At 40.4% G+C, this 20,279-nt stretch overlaps 1 protein-coding gene across 5 annotated transcripts in view; it reads right to left on the reverse strand.

The window, feature by feature from the left end:
• Positions 1 to 748: 748 nt before the first annotated feature.
• robo1 (roundabout, axon guidance receptor, homolog 1 (Drosophila)) overlaps positions 749 to 20,279 on the reverse strand; it is a 202,324-nt gene continuing 182,793 nt past the window's right edge. For 4 of the 5 annotated variants that reach the window (XM_017416408.3, XM_025005969.2, XM_037980089.1 and 1 more), the window contains 13 exons: positions 18,478 to 18,678; positions 16,016 to 16,042; positions 14,598 to 14,640; positions 12,819 to 12,973; positions 10,547 to 10,933; positions 9,737 to 9,853; positions 8,469 to 8,613; positions 7,976 to 8,206; positions 6,819 to 7,315; positions 6,564 to 6,725; positions 3,194 to 3,463; positions 2,903 to 3,096; positions 749 to 1,992 (listed from right to left, as the gene is read on the reverse strand). In XM_017416408.3, the coding sequence (XP_017271897.1) occupies positions 1,978 to 1,992; positions 2,903 to 3,096; positions 3,194 to 3,463; positions 6,564 to 6,725; positions 6,819 to 7,315; positions 7,976 to 8,206; positions 8,469 to 8,613; positions 9,737 to 9,853; positions 10,547 to 10,933; positions 12,819 to 12,973; positions 14,598 to 14,640; positions 16,016 to 16,042; positions 18,478 to 18,678 (2,444 nt within the window). In that variant the 3' untranslated portion in view covers positions 749 to 1,977. The remainder of the gene's footprint in view (positions 1,993 to 2,902; positions 3,097 to 3,193; positions 3,464 to 6,563; positions 6,726 to 6,818; positions 7,316 to 7,975; positions 8,207 to 8,468; positions 8,614 to 9,736; positions 9,854 to 10,546; positions 10,934 to 12,818; positions 12,974 to 14,597; positions 14,641 to 16,015; positions 16,043 to 18,477; positions 18,679 to 20,279) is intronic. The other variant, XM_017416410.3, reaches the window with a different exon arrangement.

A 20,279-nucleotide genomic window follows, 5' to 3' on the forward strand; every position in this document is an offset into this window, starting at 1 on the left:
GGCTGTTTAGACACTGTGCCAGGGATATTGATGGTTCTCTCCTTGACAGGGTTGTTGAGGTACATTGTGTCCTTTCCTTTGACGACAACTCGTATTATTTCTCATTAAAAATGCAATAGAATAAAACTGAGCTTCTTAATGAAGCCTTTCAAATAGATTGAGTAAATGTGTTAGCAAATAAGAATTTATTTTTTATTTTAGATCTCAATAAATGCTACTTTTGTGTATTTTGTGTTTGAGTTTAAATTATTAGGAATTACTGAAATCAATTAACTTTGTTTTTAGAAAATTAGGCTACTATACTGTATTTTTATAGCACAAAAAAATAAATAAAAATAACATAAAAAGACTACAACCAACAATGAATTGATTCTGTTATTTTCTAAATTAGTTGTGCCTTTTAGACTGTGTCAGTTGTTTTAGGTTTTAGTGGGGTTTTTCCAAAGATTACATGTAACAGTGGGCCCAAACTTTCTCAGCATCCCTGAGGTGGGGATGAAAATGTTGTGGAAGAAACATGTAGAAAACCTCAATTAGGCTCCTGCCATTGCAAAAAAGATGGACAAAAAACCCCAAACATTTGTGTCTTTTGCAGAAATTAATAAGCTTCAGGTGGTGTCAAAACTTGACAGAAAAGTCCTAAAGTGTTGCATAATGCAGTGACATGTTTTGACATTTTTTGTGATGTATTAAGAGAAAAAAAAACAGTTATCCCTATGAACATCTTCACAAATGACAGACACATTTATAGTTTGAACTTTTTTTATTCATCTTTTTTTCGTTCTTTTTTTTTCTTTTTTTGCTTTACGAAACAAATGTTTGCAGATGTCCTATGAATAAACAACAGCACCCTTTCTTCTGAAAACAGGGCTCAATCAGCCCTTTTGTACCAAGAAACGAGACTCTTCTTGTCCAATTACAACCTCTCCAGATTCCCAAAGTGACACAAGTCTTGTGTTTGACATTCATTTAAGTGCATTCGTAGGCAACACAACCATTTTGATTAATGTGCAATAGCTGAGTTTATGGTCATTGTGAAAAGGTTATTTACATTGCAGCTATGACTCACATTAACTGTCTTTATCACTTAAGCTAGCATCAGAATCGGAGAGGGAGACAATCTTAACCTACGGAGTCTCCTTTTAAGCACAGCCTTCGTAAACAGCAACCTTTACCTACAACATCATCATCATCATCATCATCATCATCAGGATTAACTAGACTCTTTCGCCTTACCTTTTTTTTCTTCAGTAAGACAAAAAGGTTAATAGATAGAATGGTTTAAAATAAAGTTTAGTGATTGTGCTTTTAAAACCAAAGTAAAACAAATAACAAACATTGATGACAACACAGAACAGAACAGTGCATTACAAAAAACAAACAAACAAAAAATCCCATAGTGGCACTTTTTTGGGGGCAGCTAAATAACAGCAATTTACAACATGGATGGAAATGACAAAATATTTTTTTTTCACTGGCATAATAAAATTAGAATCTGCAAATTAAATCAAGGAAGACCATTTTGAGAAACCACAATGGGTAAAACAAGAAGACATCACATGAACACGTATATTTACACACAGTTCACCCCTCTCTGTTTGCAGCTGTTTTGTTACAGTAACATCTCACTGTATGAGCTCTCCAAAGTTCTTGTCAAGGCAAGCTGAGTCATGTGAATTTCAGGAGCAGGACTTCACTCCATATTGCATTGGAATTAAACATAAATATGTCACTGCTTATTTAGTTTTGAATGCATCTGTTTTTTATCTTTTCTCCTTCCTTTTTTCAATTTGAATGGGCATAAAAAATTATGAGTTAAAAAATGGTCTGTTTTCGAGATGTAAAGAAACACTTATGATGTACAGTATGATGGCAGCCAACATGATGGTGAAATACTGAGATATTTAAAATTGTACGAGAAACAATGGTGCTCCACTTTTGGAAAAAATCAGAACAGTTCCTTTTTTCTCCTCTTCTTCAGCTTTCTACCATCTGGATAAAGAAAGAAAAAAACAAGTGTTAGCAACTATTTTTACCAATACTAGCATACTATAAACAGATATAGCAAAATCACTACCTCGAACCAGAGATAACAGACTTATTGAATAGCCAAGTTTTGGAATTTACTTTGCAAAGACAAACGTGATGGTATATGTTTTAGCTTCTCTAGGCTTGTCGAATAAAGTAAGAACCTGGTCATCGTATAGATTCTCATATATTCTGTCAAAGAAATGCAGTGCTTAATACAATGCTTTTAGATGTCCACACTCCGCAGATCACACATTATTGATTCAACTTCACACGTGCTTTTCTTTCAGATGTGGATTATGTCACACAGAGCACGAACAACAGAGGTCTGCACTTTCCACATACCCTGGTCTGAGGCAGGATACATCGGGTAGCCATTGTCTACGCATTAACACATAGCAACAAATACATTGTTTAGGTGGGAAAATAAAGACCAACTACTGCTTGATGCAAAACTGACAAGGTGTAAAAATGATGATTGTAGCATTTACTGCAACTACTGGGAGAATTTTAAGGTTTAGTTGGTTAAATTTGTTCTTATTTTGCCCCTATTCTGAATAGCTGTTCACCTGGCTCTGCCATGAGATTTCATCACTGTTTCTCCTATCTGAGAGTATGCTAACCACTGTATAGCCACTGCAGGTAAAACTTTAACTATGCATGAGTACTTGACATAACACAACTTCAGAAAACAAAAAACAAACCTCAGTTCTTGAGTTGTAAATGTTTAAGTCTACGTCAGTTGCAAATTTCTTTTTGTTCCTGTTGATTCTAAAGTCATCACATTTGTGACTCAAAGCATGACAGGAGTCCATATTTCTGCAAAGGTCAGATCTGTTGAAAGTTAGTCTATGTTGCTGTCATGAACTTATACCTCTAGCTCCTCTTCTCCTGGTTGGAAAGCTCCGGAGTTGTTGACAGTCATGTCTGCGGGGTTTCGGCGTGCGCCTTCCCCTCTCCGTCGACCCCCTGAGCCCCGGGACGACATGGAGCTGGAGGAGCTTGGATCACGAGGGCTGTTAATTGTGGGAAACTGTGGTCGGCTATAGGGCAGAATGTCCTCTGAACCTGTGGTTAGGACACATTTAAAGAACTTTAGATTTAACAAAAAAAAACCATTAAATATGGCAATGAGGTTACACTGTAATTGTAATTGTTGTAGTACCTGTGTGATGCCTTGCCTTGTTGGCAGTGCTGCTCTCAGGTTTATTCCCTTTGCCTCCATGAGCAGATTTTTGTCTGTCCTGAGCCTCTTTGCGTTCAGAGGAACTAGTTCTGGGTTCTGAGCTATCTTGCGGCCGATAGCCACCTCCTCGCTTGTCTCGCCCCTCTCCTGCTTTGGGGGAAATTACTCCCCGGCCCTCCAGAGCTGCCTTGGAGGGATGTGTGGGAGATTTGAGCACCGCTGGAGGTGGTATAGGTGGAGGAGGGAGATCTAATGGATAAAGAGGTTAAAAAAAAAAAAAAACATTTTCATTTTCATTTTCTTTTTCTTTGTCGTGGAGGAGGGAAGTACAGGACAGGGTCAAAAGAATCTGTGTGCTCTCAAAACTTCTGTGTGTATTATCTGTCACTCACTTGTCTCACACCTAACGTGATGCACAAACACAGCTGCAGTCTGTGTGCACAGAGCTATACTGACCAGAACAGACAATAAACAGAACAGATGACATTAGAAAGGCCAGTTCAAGCTGGAGTTATGAGATTTTGAGCACGAGGCAACAGAAGAGGAGGAAGGGGGGAGTGTGATGGTCAGCGGCTTGCTCTTTGGCCTGCTCGACTTCCCATGTCAATGAATCAATGCTGCTTGTCCTTGAGCCATTATTCATAAGAGACCAGCCAGTGGTGCCGCCTGGCCTCTCACACATCACATAACCATCTAAACAATACGTGAGCAAAAAGCCTTGTGAGCCTTCGATCAATAGCTTTTCATCTTCTAATCAGCTTCCAAGCTGAAGGATGGTTGTGTTGGCAGCCAGACTTATAATCCACATAGGATTTAAAAGTTAGTAGGCAGTAGTAGGTAGTGAATGCCACCTTTTACAATTTGCTTGCTCTCAGTGGCTACCTTGCAGACTGTACAACACTGGATTTTTTCTAAGAATCAAACATGTAAAGCAGGGGATGACTTAGCTTCACTTGTTTGCAAAAATGGACAGCTTCAGTAGAGTTTTCTGATTGTTGCCCACCTCCACATACTCCCCTGCATAAAAAAGGGGGGGATGGTCAATATCATACAGCAGAGAGGAGTCTGCAGTTTTTTTTAATATCTGCCTTGCCTCCTGAGTTCTGGCTCAGTCAGAGTCCGATCAATGCCACGGTCTGTGAGCTATAGCTCACTACAAGGGAGGAGCAGCGCGCCTGTTAGATTTATGAGGAAATATCAGCGAGGACAGAGCTCAGGTCTGAAAAGTGTCTCCAAGCTTGCCAAGGAGGATGAATCTGAGGGCCCAGTGGTTAATTAAGCAGACAAGGCTGAGACAGATCAGAGGAGACAGGAAAGGGTTATGTTCAGAAGAGGGGGGGCAGTCAAAGACATTAGAGTCAAATGCAATATGAATCATGGGGGTATAACTTGGGCATTTCTATATCCACTGTGCAAACAGGAGTAAAATGATTGGGTCAAAGACAGGAAAGCAGTGGTGAAGTGAGGATTTAGGTGTGTGGAGGTGGGCTACTTCTTTTGTTTTACTGAACAGTTTTGGTTTGAAGTGATTGAAAAACTGCAGCAGCATAAAAACAAATGAATGAAATACATTAAAATAAACAATACACCTAAATTTTAATTGAGAAACATGGCCTGGGTTTTACATCTTTGTTGACAACAATCATCTCCCCTCACCCATCACCTCAGCAGCAAAATTCCAGACCACAGACAAGTTAGGCTTGGTGGGTGGTTGGGGGGTGGGGAGTCAATAACCTCCAAATGAAAAACAATCCATTCAGATCAAAAGCAATCAGCAGAAGGACTGATACACAGAACTGCGGAGCTGTCAGTCCCCCCCTCAAACAAAGATGGAGGAGAAGTGTGAGACAAGAGGAGAGGGGAGTGGGATGGAGAGATCACTGCAAAGGGAGGGACAGAGGACAGTGAGGAAGCCAGGATATAAGGATGATAGCAGGAGGCGGGGGTTTGGGGGTGCTGGATATTCTGCAGTGATATAGCTGGTCTGGCTCCCAGTGAGCTAGATATTAAATCTCCCTGTCAAGTGCTTCCAACACTCAAGGACACCTGACACTAAAAGGAGAGCCAGCTCTGGGACTACATTCTCTACACACCAGAGAAAGTGTGTGTGTGCACGTGGGCATACAGATACATTTTAAAAAGAATGATCCTTTCACAAGATCAAAGCAAAGAGGGATTAGGAAAAAAAATTAGGCTATCCTCGATGTTTAAAACGATGGCATAAAAAGCCAATGACTCTTTTACTTAACAAGGTTAAAGCGTTTCCTTCTGTGTACAGCTGTTCCAGTATTTAGCGTGTTTAGGTTACAACCGGCCCCTGTCAAGTAAAAGGTGGCTCCTCAGAGCACCTGGATCAATTTCATTAGAGCCCAGAGTGGAAAGCCATCCCAGTGTCAGCACTGCCAAACTGGACAGAACTCCCATGAGACAGCTCCTCCCCTTCTCCATGCCTTTCCACCATGGCCCTGGCCTGCAGCCCACCACTCGCCTGGTCTGTTTAGCACTGCCACAGATTAGGAAAGATGCCATGTATGCATGTGTATAACCACATGAAGAGAAGACGATTAAAACTCTGGCTCACAACAATCTCATACTCAGTCATTTGCAGACATTATGTCACACTAAACTGCTTTTTCTCTTCCAATCTTTACAGGGAATAGAGGAAGAGCCATTGACATTAACTGGCCATCTGTGTACGTATGAGCTCCAGCATAGCTGCAGCTTGTCTGTCTCTTTATTAGGGTGTTGTCGTTTTAACTGAATGCTCCTTTATAGTAGCTAATCTTTTTATAAATTTCAGTGAAACACTTTTAGATACTGTTCAATATCTAAAGTTTAATTACACTCAAAATAAACTCATGCTTTTTAAGTTTCCTTTCCAATTAAGGCAGCTGTTCACATAACTGTATGTAAATATTATAATATTATTGCTCGAAAGGCAAAGGAGTGATAATGTTTTTGCACATCTGTGTGTCTGTACCATAAACAAAATATCTCATGAACCACACAATGATTTTAATGAAACTTTCAGAAAATCTTATTTGGTAAACATCTATAATAGATTAACATCTGAAGTGAACCCAATTCAAGATGGCCACCATGGCTAATCAAACTAAGTCTGTATAAAAAATGGCTATACCTCAGTAAAATTTTGAGATACTGAACTAAAATTTGGTGTGGTAGTAGATTAGAGTCAACCACAATACATACTCCAAGCACTAACAACTCTACCTAAATTTAATGTTACAAATATTCATTAGTTTGACATAAATCTACCTGAACTAAAAGGAAAAATTAACTAAAACTGGCTGCAACTTTTTTCTTTAGGTGGATGTAATTATTTTTGTACCTTCATTGAAGGCTTCACGTCTCTGGTTCCCTGGATGACCTGCAGGATGCTGTTTTTGCTTTTTAGGAGGCCTCCTGTGTATAGCTGCCATACTCATATTACTGTCTGTAGACACTGGGCTGCCAGGACGGTGGCCTGACTGGTTTATTTGGTATTTTCGAGCTGAGGAGAGAAAGAGAAAGAGAAGACATAATTTTTCTTTTCATTCTTCAAATGTCTTGTAGTAGCAATCCTTGTAGAAGTTGCAGACTTTACCTGGAGCTCCTCCTACTTCCTGGCCCTGTGAACTTGGGTACTTTGCTACCCTAATGCCTGAATATTCTGCAGCTGCAGCGACCGCTTGAGCAAAATCAGCATCCGTGAAGAACGACCCATCCGATGAGCTGACTGCGCTTGACCTCCCTGAAGAGACATTATCCTCCTCAGAAGCTGACCCCCACCCGTTGATCATGGAGCCGGTCACCGAGCTCTCCAGGTCGCCCATGCTGGACGCAGGCGTCTGTTCAAGCCCTCGTAGTAGCAATCTTCGTGCATGCATCTGGGGGTGGTGAGGATGTGTGTGGGGGTGGGTGTGGTGGTAGTGCATCTTGGCCACCTCTGCATCTGTTTCATCACCATCCTCCTCCTCCTCTTCCAATATATCCTCCTCTTCCAGACCATCGGTGTCCAAGGCCAGCGGGCTGCTCATGTACCCATATGTGTGTGAGGGTGAAAGGGGCCTCGGAGGGGGTGGGGGGCTCACACCATGGCGCCTTCAAGAAGTGAAAAATGTGTAACATCTTAAATAATTTTGAAGATATACTGAATTTCATCAGTCTGCTATAACTCAATAATAATACTAATTTTGGGTGTTGTTGCCAGTTAGGTGAACATCATATGAACTTTACAATAACTGCAATAGTTTCTAGGACACAACATCCATTAGAACTTTTTCTAATCCCAAGGTTAACTGCTACATGCATATCACTGAAATGCAAACAATGAATCACTTTTTTTTACATTTTATGTTTAATTTTATTATGTTATCTTCTATTAAAAGGGACATTTGTGTGATACGTTTCGCTCTATTGCCACAGTGCAATAATATTGATTTGATAGAAAATAAACTGGACAAAAGTTTGATGACTATATTCCTGTTTTCCGACACATTCATGCTGTACTGAAGTGAATTCTAACAAATGACTCTCTGGAAAGTAAGAAATCATTCCTAAACCAAAGAAAAAAAATGGCTGACACTGCAGTGCAATATACAGAATTTGGAGGTAATGGGCCCTATCATGAAAAACAGCTATGAATTTAAAATACACTGGATGAGGCTTTAAAAGTAGATACATTTCTTAAACATCAGCGCACAGTTTGACTGTTAGACACTTATTACATTGTTCACTGCTGAACGCCATGTGGGTGTGTACCTGCGTTCATGGCTGTCTGATGCATCCTGGAGCATCGGCTGCATCTCCTCCTGGGGTGATGGGGTGAGAGTAGCTGTCGACTGGTGACTGTAAGATACAGCAGCGGGGGAAGAGGCTGCCCCGCGGACAGGAGGAGTGGGCCCCCTCTCCATCTCCTCTTCCTCCTCCAGCTCATCAGGCTGCAGGTACATGTGAGAGGGGGGCATGGTGCACTGCATGTCTGGATCACAGCTGCCAGCAGACACAAACAAGCCTTGTTAGCTGCACATCATTCAATGAAAACATAATTTCTTTATATAGTAGAGCTGAAAAAAACATGCATTAGATATTCATTTCATCCTTCCATCAAGATTTGACATGACCCAAGCTCTAATAAACAGAAAACTTTTGAAGCAAATACCTGGAATGAATGCAAGAAACATAAGAAAAGACTCAAGAATTGACTGATATTTAAATAGATTGTGTGCCTCCCTGTCAAACTGTCTGTGTTTACCTTTCTTCCATCGAGAGGGAGTACTCCTCTGTGTTCCGACTTGGGGTTGGGTTTGCAGGAGGTGGGGGTAGAAGGTCAGCCCAATTCATTGTGCTTTGTTTGGGTAATTTGGGGGTGCGCACTCCCTTCTTATGACCCTGACTCCCTGCTCAAAAATAAATAAATAAATAAATAAATAAAAAGAGAACACTCAGTCAGTCACAACACACCTTCAGATGCACATACTTCAATTTTGCTTTGGAAAAACACATCAATTATGAATGCTGCAGAAACCACAAGGTGACAAGTAAGAAATTGACAGCAGATAAAATTAACATTAACAAGACTGACTGAAAGGAAAAACTGTTTTGTATGGGGGAGCACAGGGGTACATGCAACATTTCCATTTGCCAGTATGCACATGCCTCTAATTTAGAAAGAAAAAAAGAAATACTATAAAAGCCAGCTGTTTTCCCACAGGGGTATAAGCCAGTATAAAAAAAAAGGTAAGAATAAAAGTCCAATTAATGCCACACTATTAAAGTTGTGAACCAATGAGCTGTGATGTGCAGTAAGCACTAAAGGCCTCTCCTTAATGACTTGAACTTCAAATGTAATATCAAAATGGATACATGGCATTAAGGTGGCAGTGTTGCATGCCGTCTGCTGTGTGTGATCATTTGTCCTTGTCCACAGACAGACACTGAGGCCCTGATATAATTAGGCTGCTTTACAATAGAATTTAGAAAAGGCCAGTTAACAGAATTAATGCAAAATAACCAAGGGTAAACAAACAATTGCAAAGAATGAATAGAGAACAAATAAAGTAATGATAAAATACATATAAATTTTTGTCTAGTTTCTTTTATCCTTGGGCAACAGTGCATGGGGAAAACAAAACAACAAGGGGCTGCTTTGGCACATTGTAAAAGCTGAAGAAGTGGTCACATTACTTCTAAACAAAAGCATAAGCAAAGTATTTTCCCCCTTTTTGTAGGTTTCCCCTTTAAAACTGACAAGAAAATTAATTAGAATAAGCACTTACAGCATATTTGATTAATGTTTCCATAAGGATTTATTGCCTTTTGAGAAAAAGTGAGCTAAAAAAAATGTACATGGCAACAATAATACAACAAAAAGGTGTGGAAATACTTGAACAAAAAGAATGAATTATTCATAATAAACTTCAATAAGCACTTCAAGTTATAATCTTGGAATATGTTGATAATTGTGACCTCTAGTAACCCATCCTGAAGCCATTTGTCTCTTCAAAGCTTTTCTCATCTTACCGGAGGTGCTACTGCTGCCTCGGTCAGAGCTGTTGTACGAACCCCCTGTGTGGGTGTCATGAGTCTGGTTGTAGGGGATGGTTGCTGGCATAGGACTGTCGCCTCCTCTGTAGCGGTCTGTTGGTGGAAGAAACCAGTGTAAGATTAGTTTATTCACAGAAATAACTAGTTACTTAGAGAGGTTTAAGAAAATACTCAATGATGTCATGAACAAAGAAATGAATGGCAAAGCCACACACATTGGAAATATAAATGATGTATATATTCTCTGAAATTATGTTGCTTTGAGCTCAGTGTTAAAAGTTACTCATGACAACAGGCATGCAGCTCATAACACTAAGGTGACTGTTAACACATGCAACAAATATCTCTGAAGTATCACACTAGCGAGGTTTCTTTCAGCAGGAATGTTAAGAAAACTATAGCCTGCTTCAAAAACCTTTGATTCATTTTTGTCTTTTTTTATCCAATTTTGACACATAAACACTCAATACCTGTCTTTATCAGAACACAAATATCCAAGATACCATAAGATGAGAGAATTGCAAGTCCAGCCCAGATTTAAAGGAAGATGAAGGATTGCATGAATGTCTTACAGAGAAACAGAGACAAAGAGTGATGATGCCTGTGTTGACTGATAAGGACTAAGAATGGGCCAAAGGGTGAATGAGCATGAAACTCTTGTACAGACATCCACAGGGTGGCTGGAACAGCCAGAAGAGGAGATAACAGAGAGGAAAGTCAAGTGGAGGAAGATCATGGCTCGGACTTGACATCTGCAGCCATGGCTGCTGGGTATTCCACACTCACCCTTGTTCAGCTTGTTTTGCTCCATGATGTTGTACTGGAGCTGGGAGCCCAATTCCTGTTTCTGCTGAGGGATTGAGGGGGGCTTCCAACAGTGTTTCTCATTTACTTCCCCTCCAACCCCGAGTCCACCTCCGCTCCCTCCAGTCCCTCTGTCCGAGTTCATGTTGTTGCCTATGATGGAGGACTGGATGAGCTGAGTGGTGGCGTAAGGCGTTGGCTGGCCCCCTGGACCTACAAAGCGGCCATCTTTAAGGTTTGGGCTGTTGAAGGTCTTCATTTCATTGATCTTGTTGGACAGGTCTACATCTCCATAGACTCCTGAGTCTGGCACGATGAGGTTGGTCTGCTTGTTATCCATCTGGTTGTTATAATTGGCGATACAGTCGGCTGGAGAACATGAGGAGGGTATTTAGTCAGTCTTTTCTACTGCTGATCAGCTTAACAGCAGTAAGCCAGTTTGATTTCAAACAATCTGATCTACTTTGGAACTTATTTTCACAAAGGATACAATTTCACTTCAAGCTTTTTAACAGTCACTGTCTAGCAGAGAGATACTGCTTTTTTTGTTTTAAGCTTTAGTTTGTTCGCCAAAATAATGATCTGCTTTTAGATAGCTGATGCACATAGTGTTACACCTTTCTCGCTTAGTCTCAGTCTCACCAATGACTTAGTGTGGGTGTCATCTCTGTTCTTTTCCATCTGACGGTGGAAGCATCTTCACTCATTGAGAAGGACAGAGAGACATGTCTGTATCAAAGACATGGAATGAGGCGTGCAGTAAAAGCACAGCTTCCCTGACAGATCCAATTTTCCCTGGCTCATAAAATATTCAAATCCTCCAGCAGATCTGAGAGCCAGCCTTGCGGTAAATACCAAAGACGGCCATAGGTACACGCTGCCTGTGCCATGTGCCTCACATTTCAGCTGCACGGAACAAATCAACACTTCAAAGGGTGATGTGTGAAAGCGCCCCTATGGCTGAGATAAAGGGACATTAACTCCGATTTCTTTGCTCTGTCACCTAGTCAGTGATCCTCTTAATGTTAAGAGTTTAGTTTTGGCACACACACAAAGCATGCGTCTGGCAAGCTCCTTAGTGTCATACAGCGGGGTGTCATGCAAGGAGAGTGAGCACTGCTTTTAGCCTGTTATTCCCTGTTAAACATTTTATACCATGTTCAACCTCTGAGGAGTGATTAGCACGAAGGAAAACTAAACTTGACTATAAAGTCTGCAAAATGAATTATTAATTCTCACTGGGAGAGGTTTGAAGTCAGGAGAAACTATTGAGAGGCTGGATGGATATTGGGTCGAACAGCTGGACAGGAATTATGTGCTGCTATTAAACCTGTAGCCCCAAAGCACATAATTTAGAACATAAAGCATTTTATTGCAGTCCAAGTTTCCATGGATAGGGTTGTTGGTCATGCTTGAGATCTATTAACAGTAAGTCATGTCATCCATACTGAAGTTTTTGGCTGCACATTTCAAATAGGTCACTATTCTATAAATAGTGTATATGGTATAGAAGCAGAGTACAAGAAGCCGAAGTTGAATAAGCCTCTCCTTGTTGAAAACTGTGCTTGTGCTGAATAAACTTAAATACCACCTGGTGTTGTGCTATAAGTGTCCTCTTTATTTCCTAAATTTATCACATTCACTTTGTGTACTCCAAGCCATTCCTCCCTTGTCTGGTTCAAAATAAACTTATTCTTCATCACTCCTCTCTCTCTGCTGATCCAGGTGCACGCCTCTCCCTCCATCATTCTCTCTCTTTCTCTGATTCTGGCGATTGTCTGCTGTCCAGCTTTGACCCCCTTTACCCGCTGCACATTTCTTAAACAACTGAGCACTTAGGGGAAATTACATTACCGGCTATAACAACTGTATGGAAATCAGCAGAGCAATCTGATTAGCAACAGAGTAGAGCTATAAGCCCTGCTCAGTGTACTCCTTTTATTTCCTGCCTAAAACAGCTCTACTTTAACCTCAGATAAATCAAACACGCAAACACCCAGCCGCTCTTCTACAGCTTCTTTTTTCTTTCTTTCTCTCTTGTGGAGACCTACCGAAAGGAGAGATGCACACAACAACTCTCTTGAGAGCTAACCTAGATATCAGATTTTACTTCCTCTTTCACTGCAGATTCCCTTAGCTCCCACATTTCTTATCGCTATAGTTATTTTGTCAAGGGTAGCATCATTGCTTTTGAGAAGAGTGTTTATTTTGGTTGCTACCTGTATAACACAGACCTGATGGGACATACATATACCTGGTCGGCTGTATGTTGCCAGGTTGCTGTCACTGTTGCCGTTGCCTGCAGTGCAGCAGTTGATGCTGCAGTCGTTGTGGTTGGAACAGGAGTTGGGCCATGTGTCGGCCAGCCAGGGTTGAGTGGCTGATTCTCCCATGTTTAGCAAACCAGGCCTGTAAAAAAAACGAGACCAGATGTTTAACAATAGTGACAGACTAAGCCAATGCCACAGCGACATTTATCTGAAAGAACTAAAACACCCGCAGAAACATAGTATTTGAAAGAGAAGATTATGTGAAGTTTATTTATTCAGCTGAGAAAAGGAAAACTAAAAATCCGGCTTAAGTACTTTTTTGCCTTTTGGCCAAACATGCAGCTAGGGAGCACATAAAAAAAGGCCAGTTAAATAAATTGTGTGTGCTTGACTTGCCCACAGCCGATGACACTTGCTCTGAACTCTCGTGAGCATTAGCAATCCGCTCGGATTAGAAAGCCAGATAAAATTCACTACTGATGTTGCAAAATGCACATCCTGAACAGTCAGTGAACCACAAAGAACTCCCTGAAAGGATTCCACGGTGTCACATAATATCTCTTTTATTTGAAAAGTTTTTTAGGCTGAACAGAAAAGAATAAACTATCACCCTTCCATGTCTGGGTTTCCGGTTCTCTAGCTTGTATCTCACATAACACAGTGAACACAAGATCACTTGTTTAACAGGATTTTACTGTAGAGCCTGACCTTTGGCCAAACACTGAGTGTAGAAAAAGACTACAATGCATTGTCTCCTATTGCTTATGAAACAACTCAATCTAGCATACAAAGAAAAGACAGTCTCCTCTAGCATGGCTGTATATTGCTTTGGTATTCAAATCTGCAGAAAGACTCCCAGACTGCATATCCCAGCACTGAATTAGCATTGAATTACATTTCCTCATTCCATCCAAAATGACTCATTTCTTGGATTCATTTTGGGTAATGAACACATTTGTCTTGTACAGCCAAATACAATTTCACAATAGCTCCTCAATCACCCTAGCAGTTGCATGTTGATATTGAACGACCATTGTTTTTGTGCAGAGCTGACACAGCCCCGCTGCAAACAGGATTCAATCATACAACTAGGATAATATAATGAATATGGATTTACTGCTGATGGCTTGAAGCTAACTATTCATTAACAGATGAACAACACACACACACACATGCACACTTATGAAGCAGCATTAAGTACATTCTGTACTCTGAGCAGAAAGCAGATAATAACTGAATGAATTTTTTCTCGTTTTGGCTGTGTTTTCCATTTGCCAGCTATATGACGACATGCCAAAGGCCATCCAGAGGATAAACAAATGAGTTTTGACAAGTCTAATTCTGTGCAGTTTCACTGTTCATGTACAATGCACTATTGCACAGTATGAAGATGTAAGCCTTTGCTGTTGTGTACATCCGTCTCCATTTTTGTTTGATGCTGATGCTATGGCACAGCCTTGTGGCTGGATGTGGCTCTCCACCATGTAAGATGGGATGGGCTCGTAGCAGACTGCATGGGTCTTTGTTCATGTAGTAATATTCCATACTTTATGTACCTACTAACATCTCCTCTGGTGTGTGCTACTGCAGAAAGGCCCAGCCCTCCCCCTAGTGTTTGTGGATGAAAAGTGCATGTGCCCAACCTTTTTCATCTGTTCAACATTACAATTGTTGTTGTCAAATTAAATATGATCATTATTTAATTTCCTAAAACATGCTTAAGATTTTAAATACAAATATAACATAAATAAATAAACCCTCACCTTCCAGCACTGCTGACACCTTCTCCACCCCTCTGATATGCCACTGAAAAAAAGAAAAACCAATAAGTTTGCAGCATAATTTCAAAAACACACATTTCCACATTCATTCTCTTATCATATTAGGACAAAGGCAAATTAATTGTTAGATTTTTTTAATGTCAGCTCAGTAAGCTGTGATGGAATGGTTTGTATCAATTCAGGTGAAAATGTGTGGCATCAGGAGCAGGAAGAGAATGCTTAAGAGGCTTATGAAGAACAAAGATGCACAGCTCTTTGGTTTTCTGGCTTGGGTTCAGTGCATTTGAAGCTCTGCACGCTGCAAGTTTGACTCTTTCAAGGAACTCTAAGCTGTTGGTGTGTGAAAAGGAGATAAACTTCTAACTTTAATTAGAATCTGTTCCCTGAGAGGGGAGTAGGTGGAAGAGGACGAGGTTTGGCCTCAGCTTGGTTGATTCCCTGTCTCTTTTTTTCAAAAGAAAGTAAAGTTTAACTTCTGCTTTTACAGCGTGTACCCAAAGGAGGTATAATAGTCTGGTTATAGATTGAAGCATGATAGACTGTTTACATAAGCCAAAAGGATAAAAAAAAAAAATCTTCTTCAAGTAAAAGAACTAGTCACACAAGTAAATAGCAAATTTCAACTGAAAGATTTCTGACAGATTATGAAACAAGCTTGCAATTTTGAAATGATTTTACCTAATTGCACCCCTCAAAGTAGACAAAGACACCAATACCACTGTAGCTACTGATACAAACACCTCACAGACAGGGTCAACCAGTGGGGAGAGAAACACACTGCAAAGCTTTGTGTCCTTAGTTTTTCTCCAGCTTTCACTTTTACTCCTCATCCATCCACAGCCATGACACACCTCCATTGGACAAATCATTTCTGATGGATGTAAGTCCATGAATGAAAAAGAGAGAGCGGGCCCCAGATATGAACTCATATGGACTGAAAGCTTTTATCTGTTTTACGCCATGTCACTTTGATTCACAGACAAGCTCTTTACCTCCACTCTGTGTGTAAACTGTGTTAGTGGTGTGTCATTCCTAAAAATCCCATCTAAGGTTGCCAGCAGCCCTTTGATCAAGTTACTACGAGTTTTAACAGCCTCTTAGATGTGTGGCCTCTTTCCTCTGCACCAAGTTCTGACACAGCCTAAACATTCAGTAGAACATTTGTTTCCAGGTAACAGTTCAGCTGATTCTTTCCTTTTATCGGCTAACATCAAGTGTTCCTTCATTGACTTCTCTACAGTCAATGAATCTTTATTGAATCTAGAGATGTTTAGATACTATCAAGTCTTTTAGGACTCTAGCTGAAAGACCAATGAAGCAGTAAACAGGCTTGTTCTGGTGTACCAATTAATGAATTAAAAGATAACTCAAATATGTTATTTGAAAAAAATGATGCTTACCTGTTGGTGTGAAAGTAAAAGATGGCACTGTTGAAAAAACAGAAACATGCATTTTTTATGCGTCAGTGTTAACATGATCCCTATGTCATAAAATGACAACTTTTAAAACAACACACACTCTTACAGCAGGTCTTTTACATGTCTAGTGTGCTTTTACACACTTCTAGCAACCCCCTGTTGGATTCCTTGAGGGGAAATTTATTTTAAACGTGATGCTAGCTCTGATTCTGGCCTAGACTGTTAAAGGGCTGCAGGTTGTGGATCACATGGGAAACATACTGTTTTTGACATACATATCATCTATCTCACAGTTTATTCTCTTACACTTTAGCATATGCATAACTCTTTTATAAATATTGATCTAGAATAATTTCAGACCCATGATTGGTGAGGTGTAATTTGGTCCTTCTTTCTTTGTTTAAAAAAGGGACAAATGCTAATGCAACATCACAACAAGCTGATAGTCATCAACACACTACTTTAACTTCAGTCTAAAACTTCATCTGTGAGAGAATTGGAGGATATAAATGCCGCTCATGAGACTTTTTTTTTCCTGAAATAATTTCGTCATAAAGTACCTGAGCCAACAAACAAGATACAATCATCTTATGTTTGAATCTCTTCTGTTGATGCTCAAAACAAGATTTCAGTTGCTTGATAGCTTTTATCACTTTGATGAATGTCTTTGAAGAGGAGACATAAACTACACAGAGCAGTCTGAACAAAATGAAAACATGGCCAAATTACACAAATCAGATATTTTTGTGAAACAGTACTGTCTCATGCTTGACTTTTTTCCCAACCTTGATTAACCACGGAGGTGCAAGTTTAAGTTCTTTTCTTTCTTTCTTTCTTTCTTTCTTTCTTTCTTTCTTTCTTTCTTTCTTTCTTTCTTTCATCTATTCACATTTTAATGATTTCTGCAGCATTCACTAAAATTTATTTTGCAAAGTGATGCAATTTTCTTTAGCGCATACACAAGTATCATGAGGTTTCAGACAATAACTGTTTTGTTACTAAAAAATAATCTATTTGAGTTTCTCTGAAGGTGAAAAGAAATATCATACTTTTGGGTGTTAGCTGTTACAAAAACCCCGCCATACAGCAGACACACAAGCCCCGATTCAACCTTTTTCACCCTGACAGCAGATTGTTGATTCATGTGGTTGCAATTATACTCTTTGAAAACATTCTTGGTTACTAGATCTAACAAAGACTGTGGCCTTTTGTGGTCTGAGTGCACATAGATGAGGAGGAGGGGGTGCAGGCCTGCCTACTGTTCCCTGAAGAGCTCTTTTTTTTTCTTATCTGAGCAAACATCAACATATAGAATCACAGAGGGACAAAGGGTAACCTCATTCTACATGGCATTCTGCTCTCACACCTGACTGTAGGCCATTACTGCATTCTGTAATTCAATACACAAGTTAAAATATAACAGTTCTAACTATTACAGACCACACAAGTATTTGAAAACATGCATGGAAGTTCAAGAAATCTTTGCTGGGGTGTCTCTCACTTGACATCTCCTATCAACCGTGGCTGCAGGAGATCCAGGACATAGATAGCCCATGTTTTCTGTTTGGCAGCCACAGATTAACAGCTAAATCAGCCTATTGTCTGTGCATCAAGGTTGAAGGGTGGATCTCCTCTAACCCTGGCAGTCAGTATTAAACCTGAGCCAAGGAGCGAGAATGGAGCAGGTAGTGCTCACAGCAGCAGCTGCACAGCCCAAGGCCACACATTAAGCCAGCTAACACTTAAATGAGACTCAGAGTGAAAGCCTAATGTCTGTTTTTATACTTTAGCTGTTTTGGGCAGAGGCTGGGCATGTCACGAACTCTGTCACTTAAGCTCAAGTCAGGTAAAGAGCCATTCTGTTACGGTCTGGCTACTTTGCTGGGTTTGACATGCATTCTGAACACACTCAGATCATCTCAGATATTCAAAACATACAGTAAGCAGCAAGGATTTGTTGCTGAATGGCCAACTCCTCCATATCTCAAGGCCGTTCACTAAGAAAAAAGCATGTGAAAATGTCAGCTTGTCCTTGATAACGAAAGATTACGGCAAAACATGACTGTCTTCCCAGCACAGACAGAAGGGAGTAGCTAAAACAGGAGATGTTGAGCATCAGTATGTATTTGACTGAAAACACTCTTCACACCCTCACAAAATAAGCATGAAAGAAATCTGAAATGAAACACATTGTCACGTGGCACTCAGGCCACAGGAAAATGGCACTCACGTTGCTTCTTAAAGAGTTTGTTGGGTGTTACATCAAGTGCTCTACATAAAAAATCACTCTATGAGGAATGAGAGGTAAGTTGGCAGCATTTAAGATGAGAAAGAAACAAAAGTACAACACCACACTTATTGTTATTTAACTGAACATTCTCATGAAAAAGCTAGCAATTTTCTAACTTAAAAGAACTTTTGTACTGTTGTATTCATGTATCTACCTTTGCGGATGCCTGCATAGCTACTAGACAGGCCATTCCTTTTCTTTCGGTGTCTGTATAACCAGATACTGAAGACCATCAGGATGATCCAACACGCAGCTCCAATGCCAGCTATAAAAGCAGGTTGCTTGACCACATCAGAGATCTGCTGGGACAAAGGGTTCTCCTGGTTCATGGTGTCGGTCATCCGTCCCGAGGAATCTTGGTGTGGGGAGAGATTAGATAAAATGTGAGGCAGAAAGTACACAAAAAGGTATTTTTGATCATAAAATGAGAAGGTGTTTTGCTTATGAAAACAGGGGAGAAGACAAGAAAGGAAAAATTCACTGGCTAATATTTAAACTGAAAAGAGAAAACCAGAAAAAAATATTTCTAAATAAATGGAGCCTATTTTTTTTCTTAATACTTTAAGATTTTTCTTCTCAGCAGGTGAGTATGAGACTAAATTGGCAAAATCGAGCTATTTGTATAATTCAGAAGGCTTTCATCACAAATCCCAGTCAACAATGGCAGGTGAACAGACAAAACAACCAAACTGAGCCTCTGCAACAGAGCAGCCTGATGAAAACATAATAAAACACCATGAGGCACCATTTACACCAAGCAATGGTGGTTTCCTAAACGTATAAATAAATCCAGAGAGATTACCCTCAAATACAGACACCATAATAATTAGCAAACTGTGAAAAGCTGAGGCGTGAACGCCTTGAAGCCATCTCTGCTGTGAAATGCACTGTACAGATGCTGTCTGTGCAGCTGCTCACAGCAACCTGCTCTTGATCTGTTTCTCTCATCTGTCTACGCTTCTCCCTCATGTCTGATACATAAAAGACTTCTCTGACTTGTTCCACCCTCCGCTATTTTGGATTTTTTTAGGTCCTTGTTACTTTATCTTCTTCTCTTTTTTTCTCAAGTCTTTCAAGTTGTAGCTATTCTTCTCTATCATCCTCTCAAAACCAAAACATTTCTGCTAAAGAAACCAGCTCTCTGCCTTGACGCCCTCTATATCTTTCTGTTTTTCTTTCTGTGTCAGTAGTCACATAGGCTACATCTCCATTTGGCTGCCTCGCTTTTTCTGTCCGTCATCTCAGTCTGTGGCTCTGTCTGGCTGAGGGATCGGAGCATACCAATGTGACTAAGCATCCCACTAGGGACCGTACAGGTATCTAGGCTAGGATGACGCATACCAGCTCAGAGTGTGACAAATGCATTTGGGTGAAGCGCTGGTCCCCGAGGCACATTGTTCCGCTCCAATGTTGGAACATGGCAACAATCACCACAGGAACTCTTCAAGTGAGATAAATTGTTTCAGTCACAGGGAATGCTTCTTCATTCCAATCCCAACCCACTCAATCACACATTTAAAACCGGATGGAGCTGTTTCTCTCTCCTCCTCATCCCACTTTTTGTGTGCTTTCCATTGCGCAAGTTAGAGAGCCAGCTCACGGGTTTTGAAGATAAAAAAAAAAAAAAACTGACAAAAGTATCTCAAAAATATTTGTCCATCTGGAGAAAAAGGATGGAAAAAAAATAACATGGAGCACAGTGAAAGAACCAGCTTTGTTGCAGGATTGTTTCTCAGCATCAATGACATGTCATGTCACAGTGCAAGCTTTGTCTCTGCTGTCTGAAGCGGAGCGGCAGCAGAAAACATTGTGTCTTTGAATAGAAAATGAGGAAGGGTGCGGCACTCAGCTCAACAGCTCTGCCACGCAGGAATTTAATGTACCTGTGCTGATCACAGTGCCAGCTATTGTAGCAAAAACCGTAAACCCCCCTCTTGTCATTCAGAGTCATCACAC

Source organism: Kryptolebias marmoratus, linkage group LG2 (genome assembly GCF_001649575.2).
Source record: "Kryptolebias marmoratus isolate JLee-2015 linkage group LG2, ASM164957v2, whole genome shotgun sequence".
Lineage (NCBI taxonomy): Eukaryota > Metazoa > Chordata > Actinopteri > Cyprinodontiformes > Rivulidae > Kryptolebias > Kryptolebias marmoratus.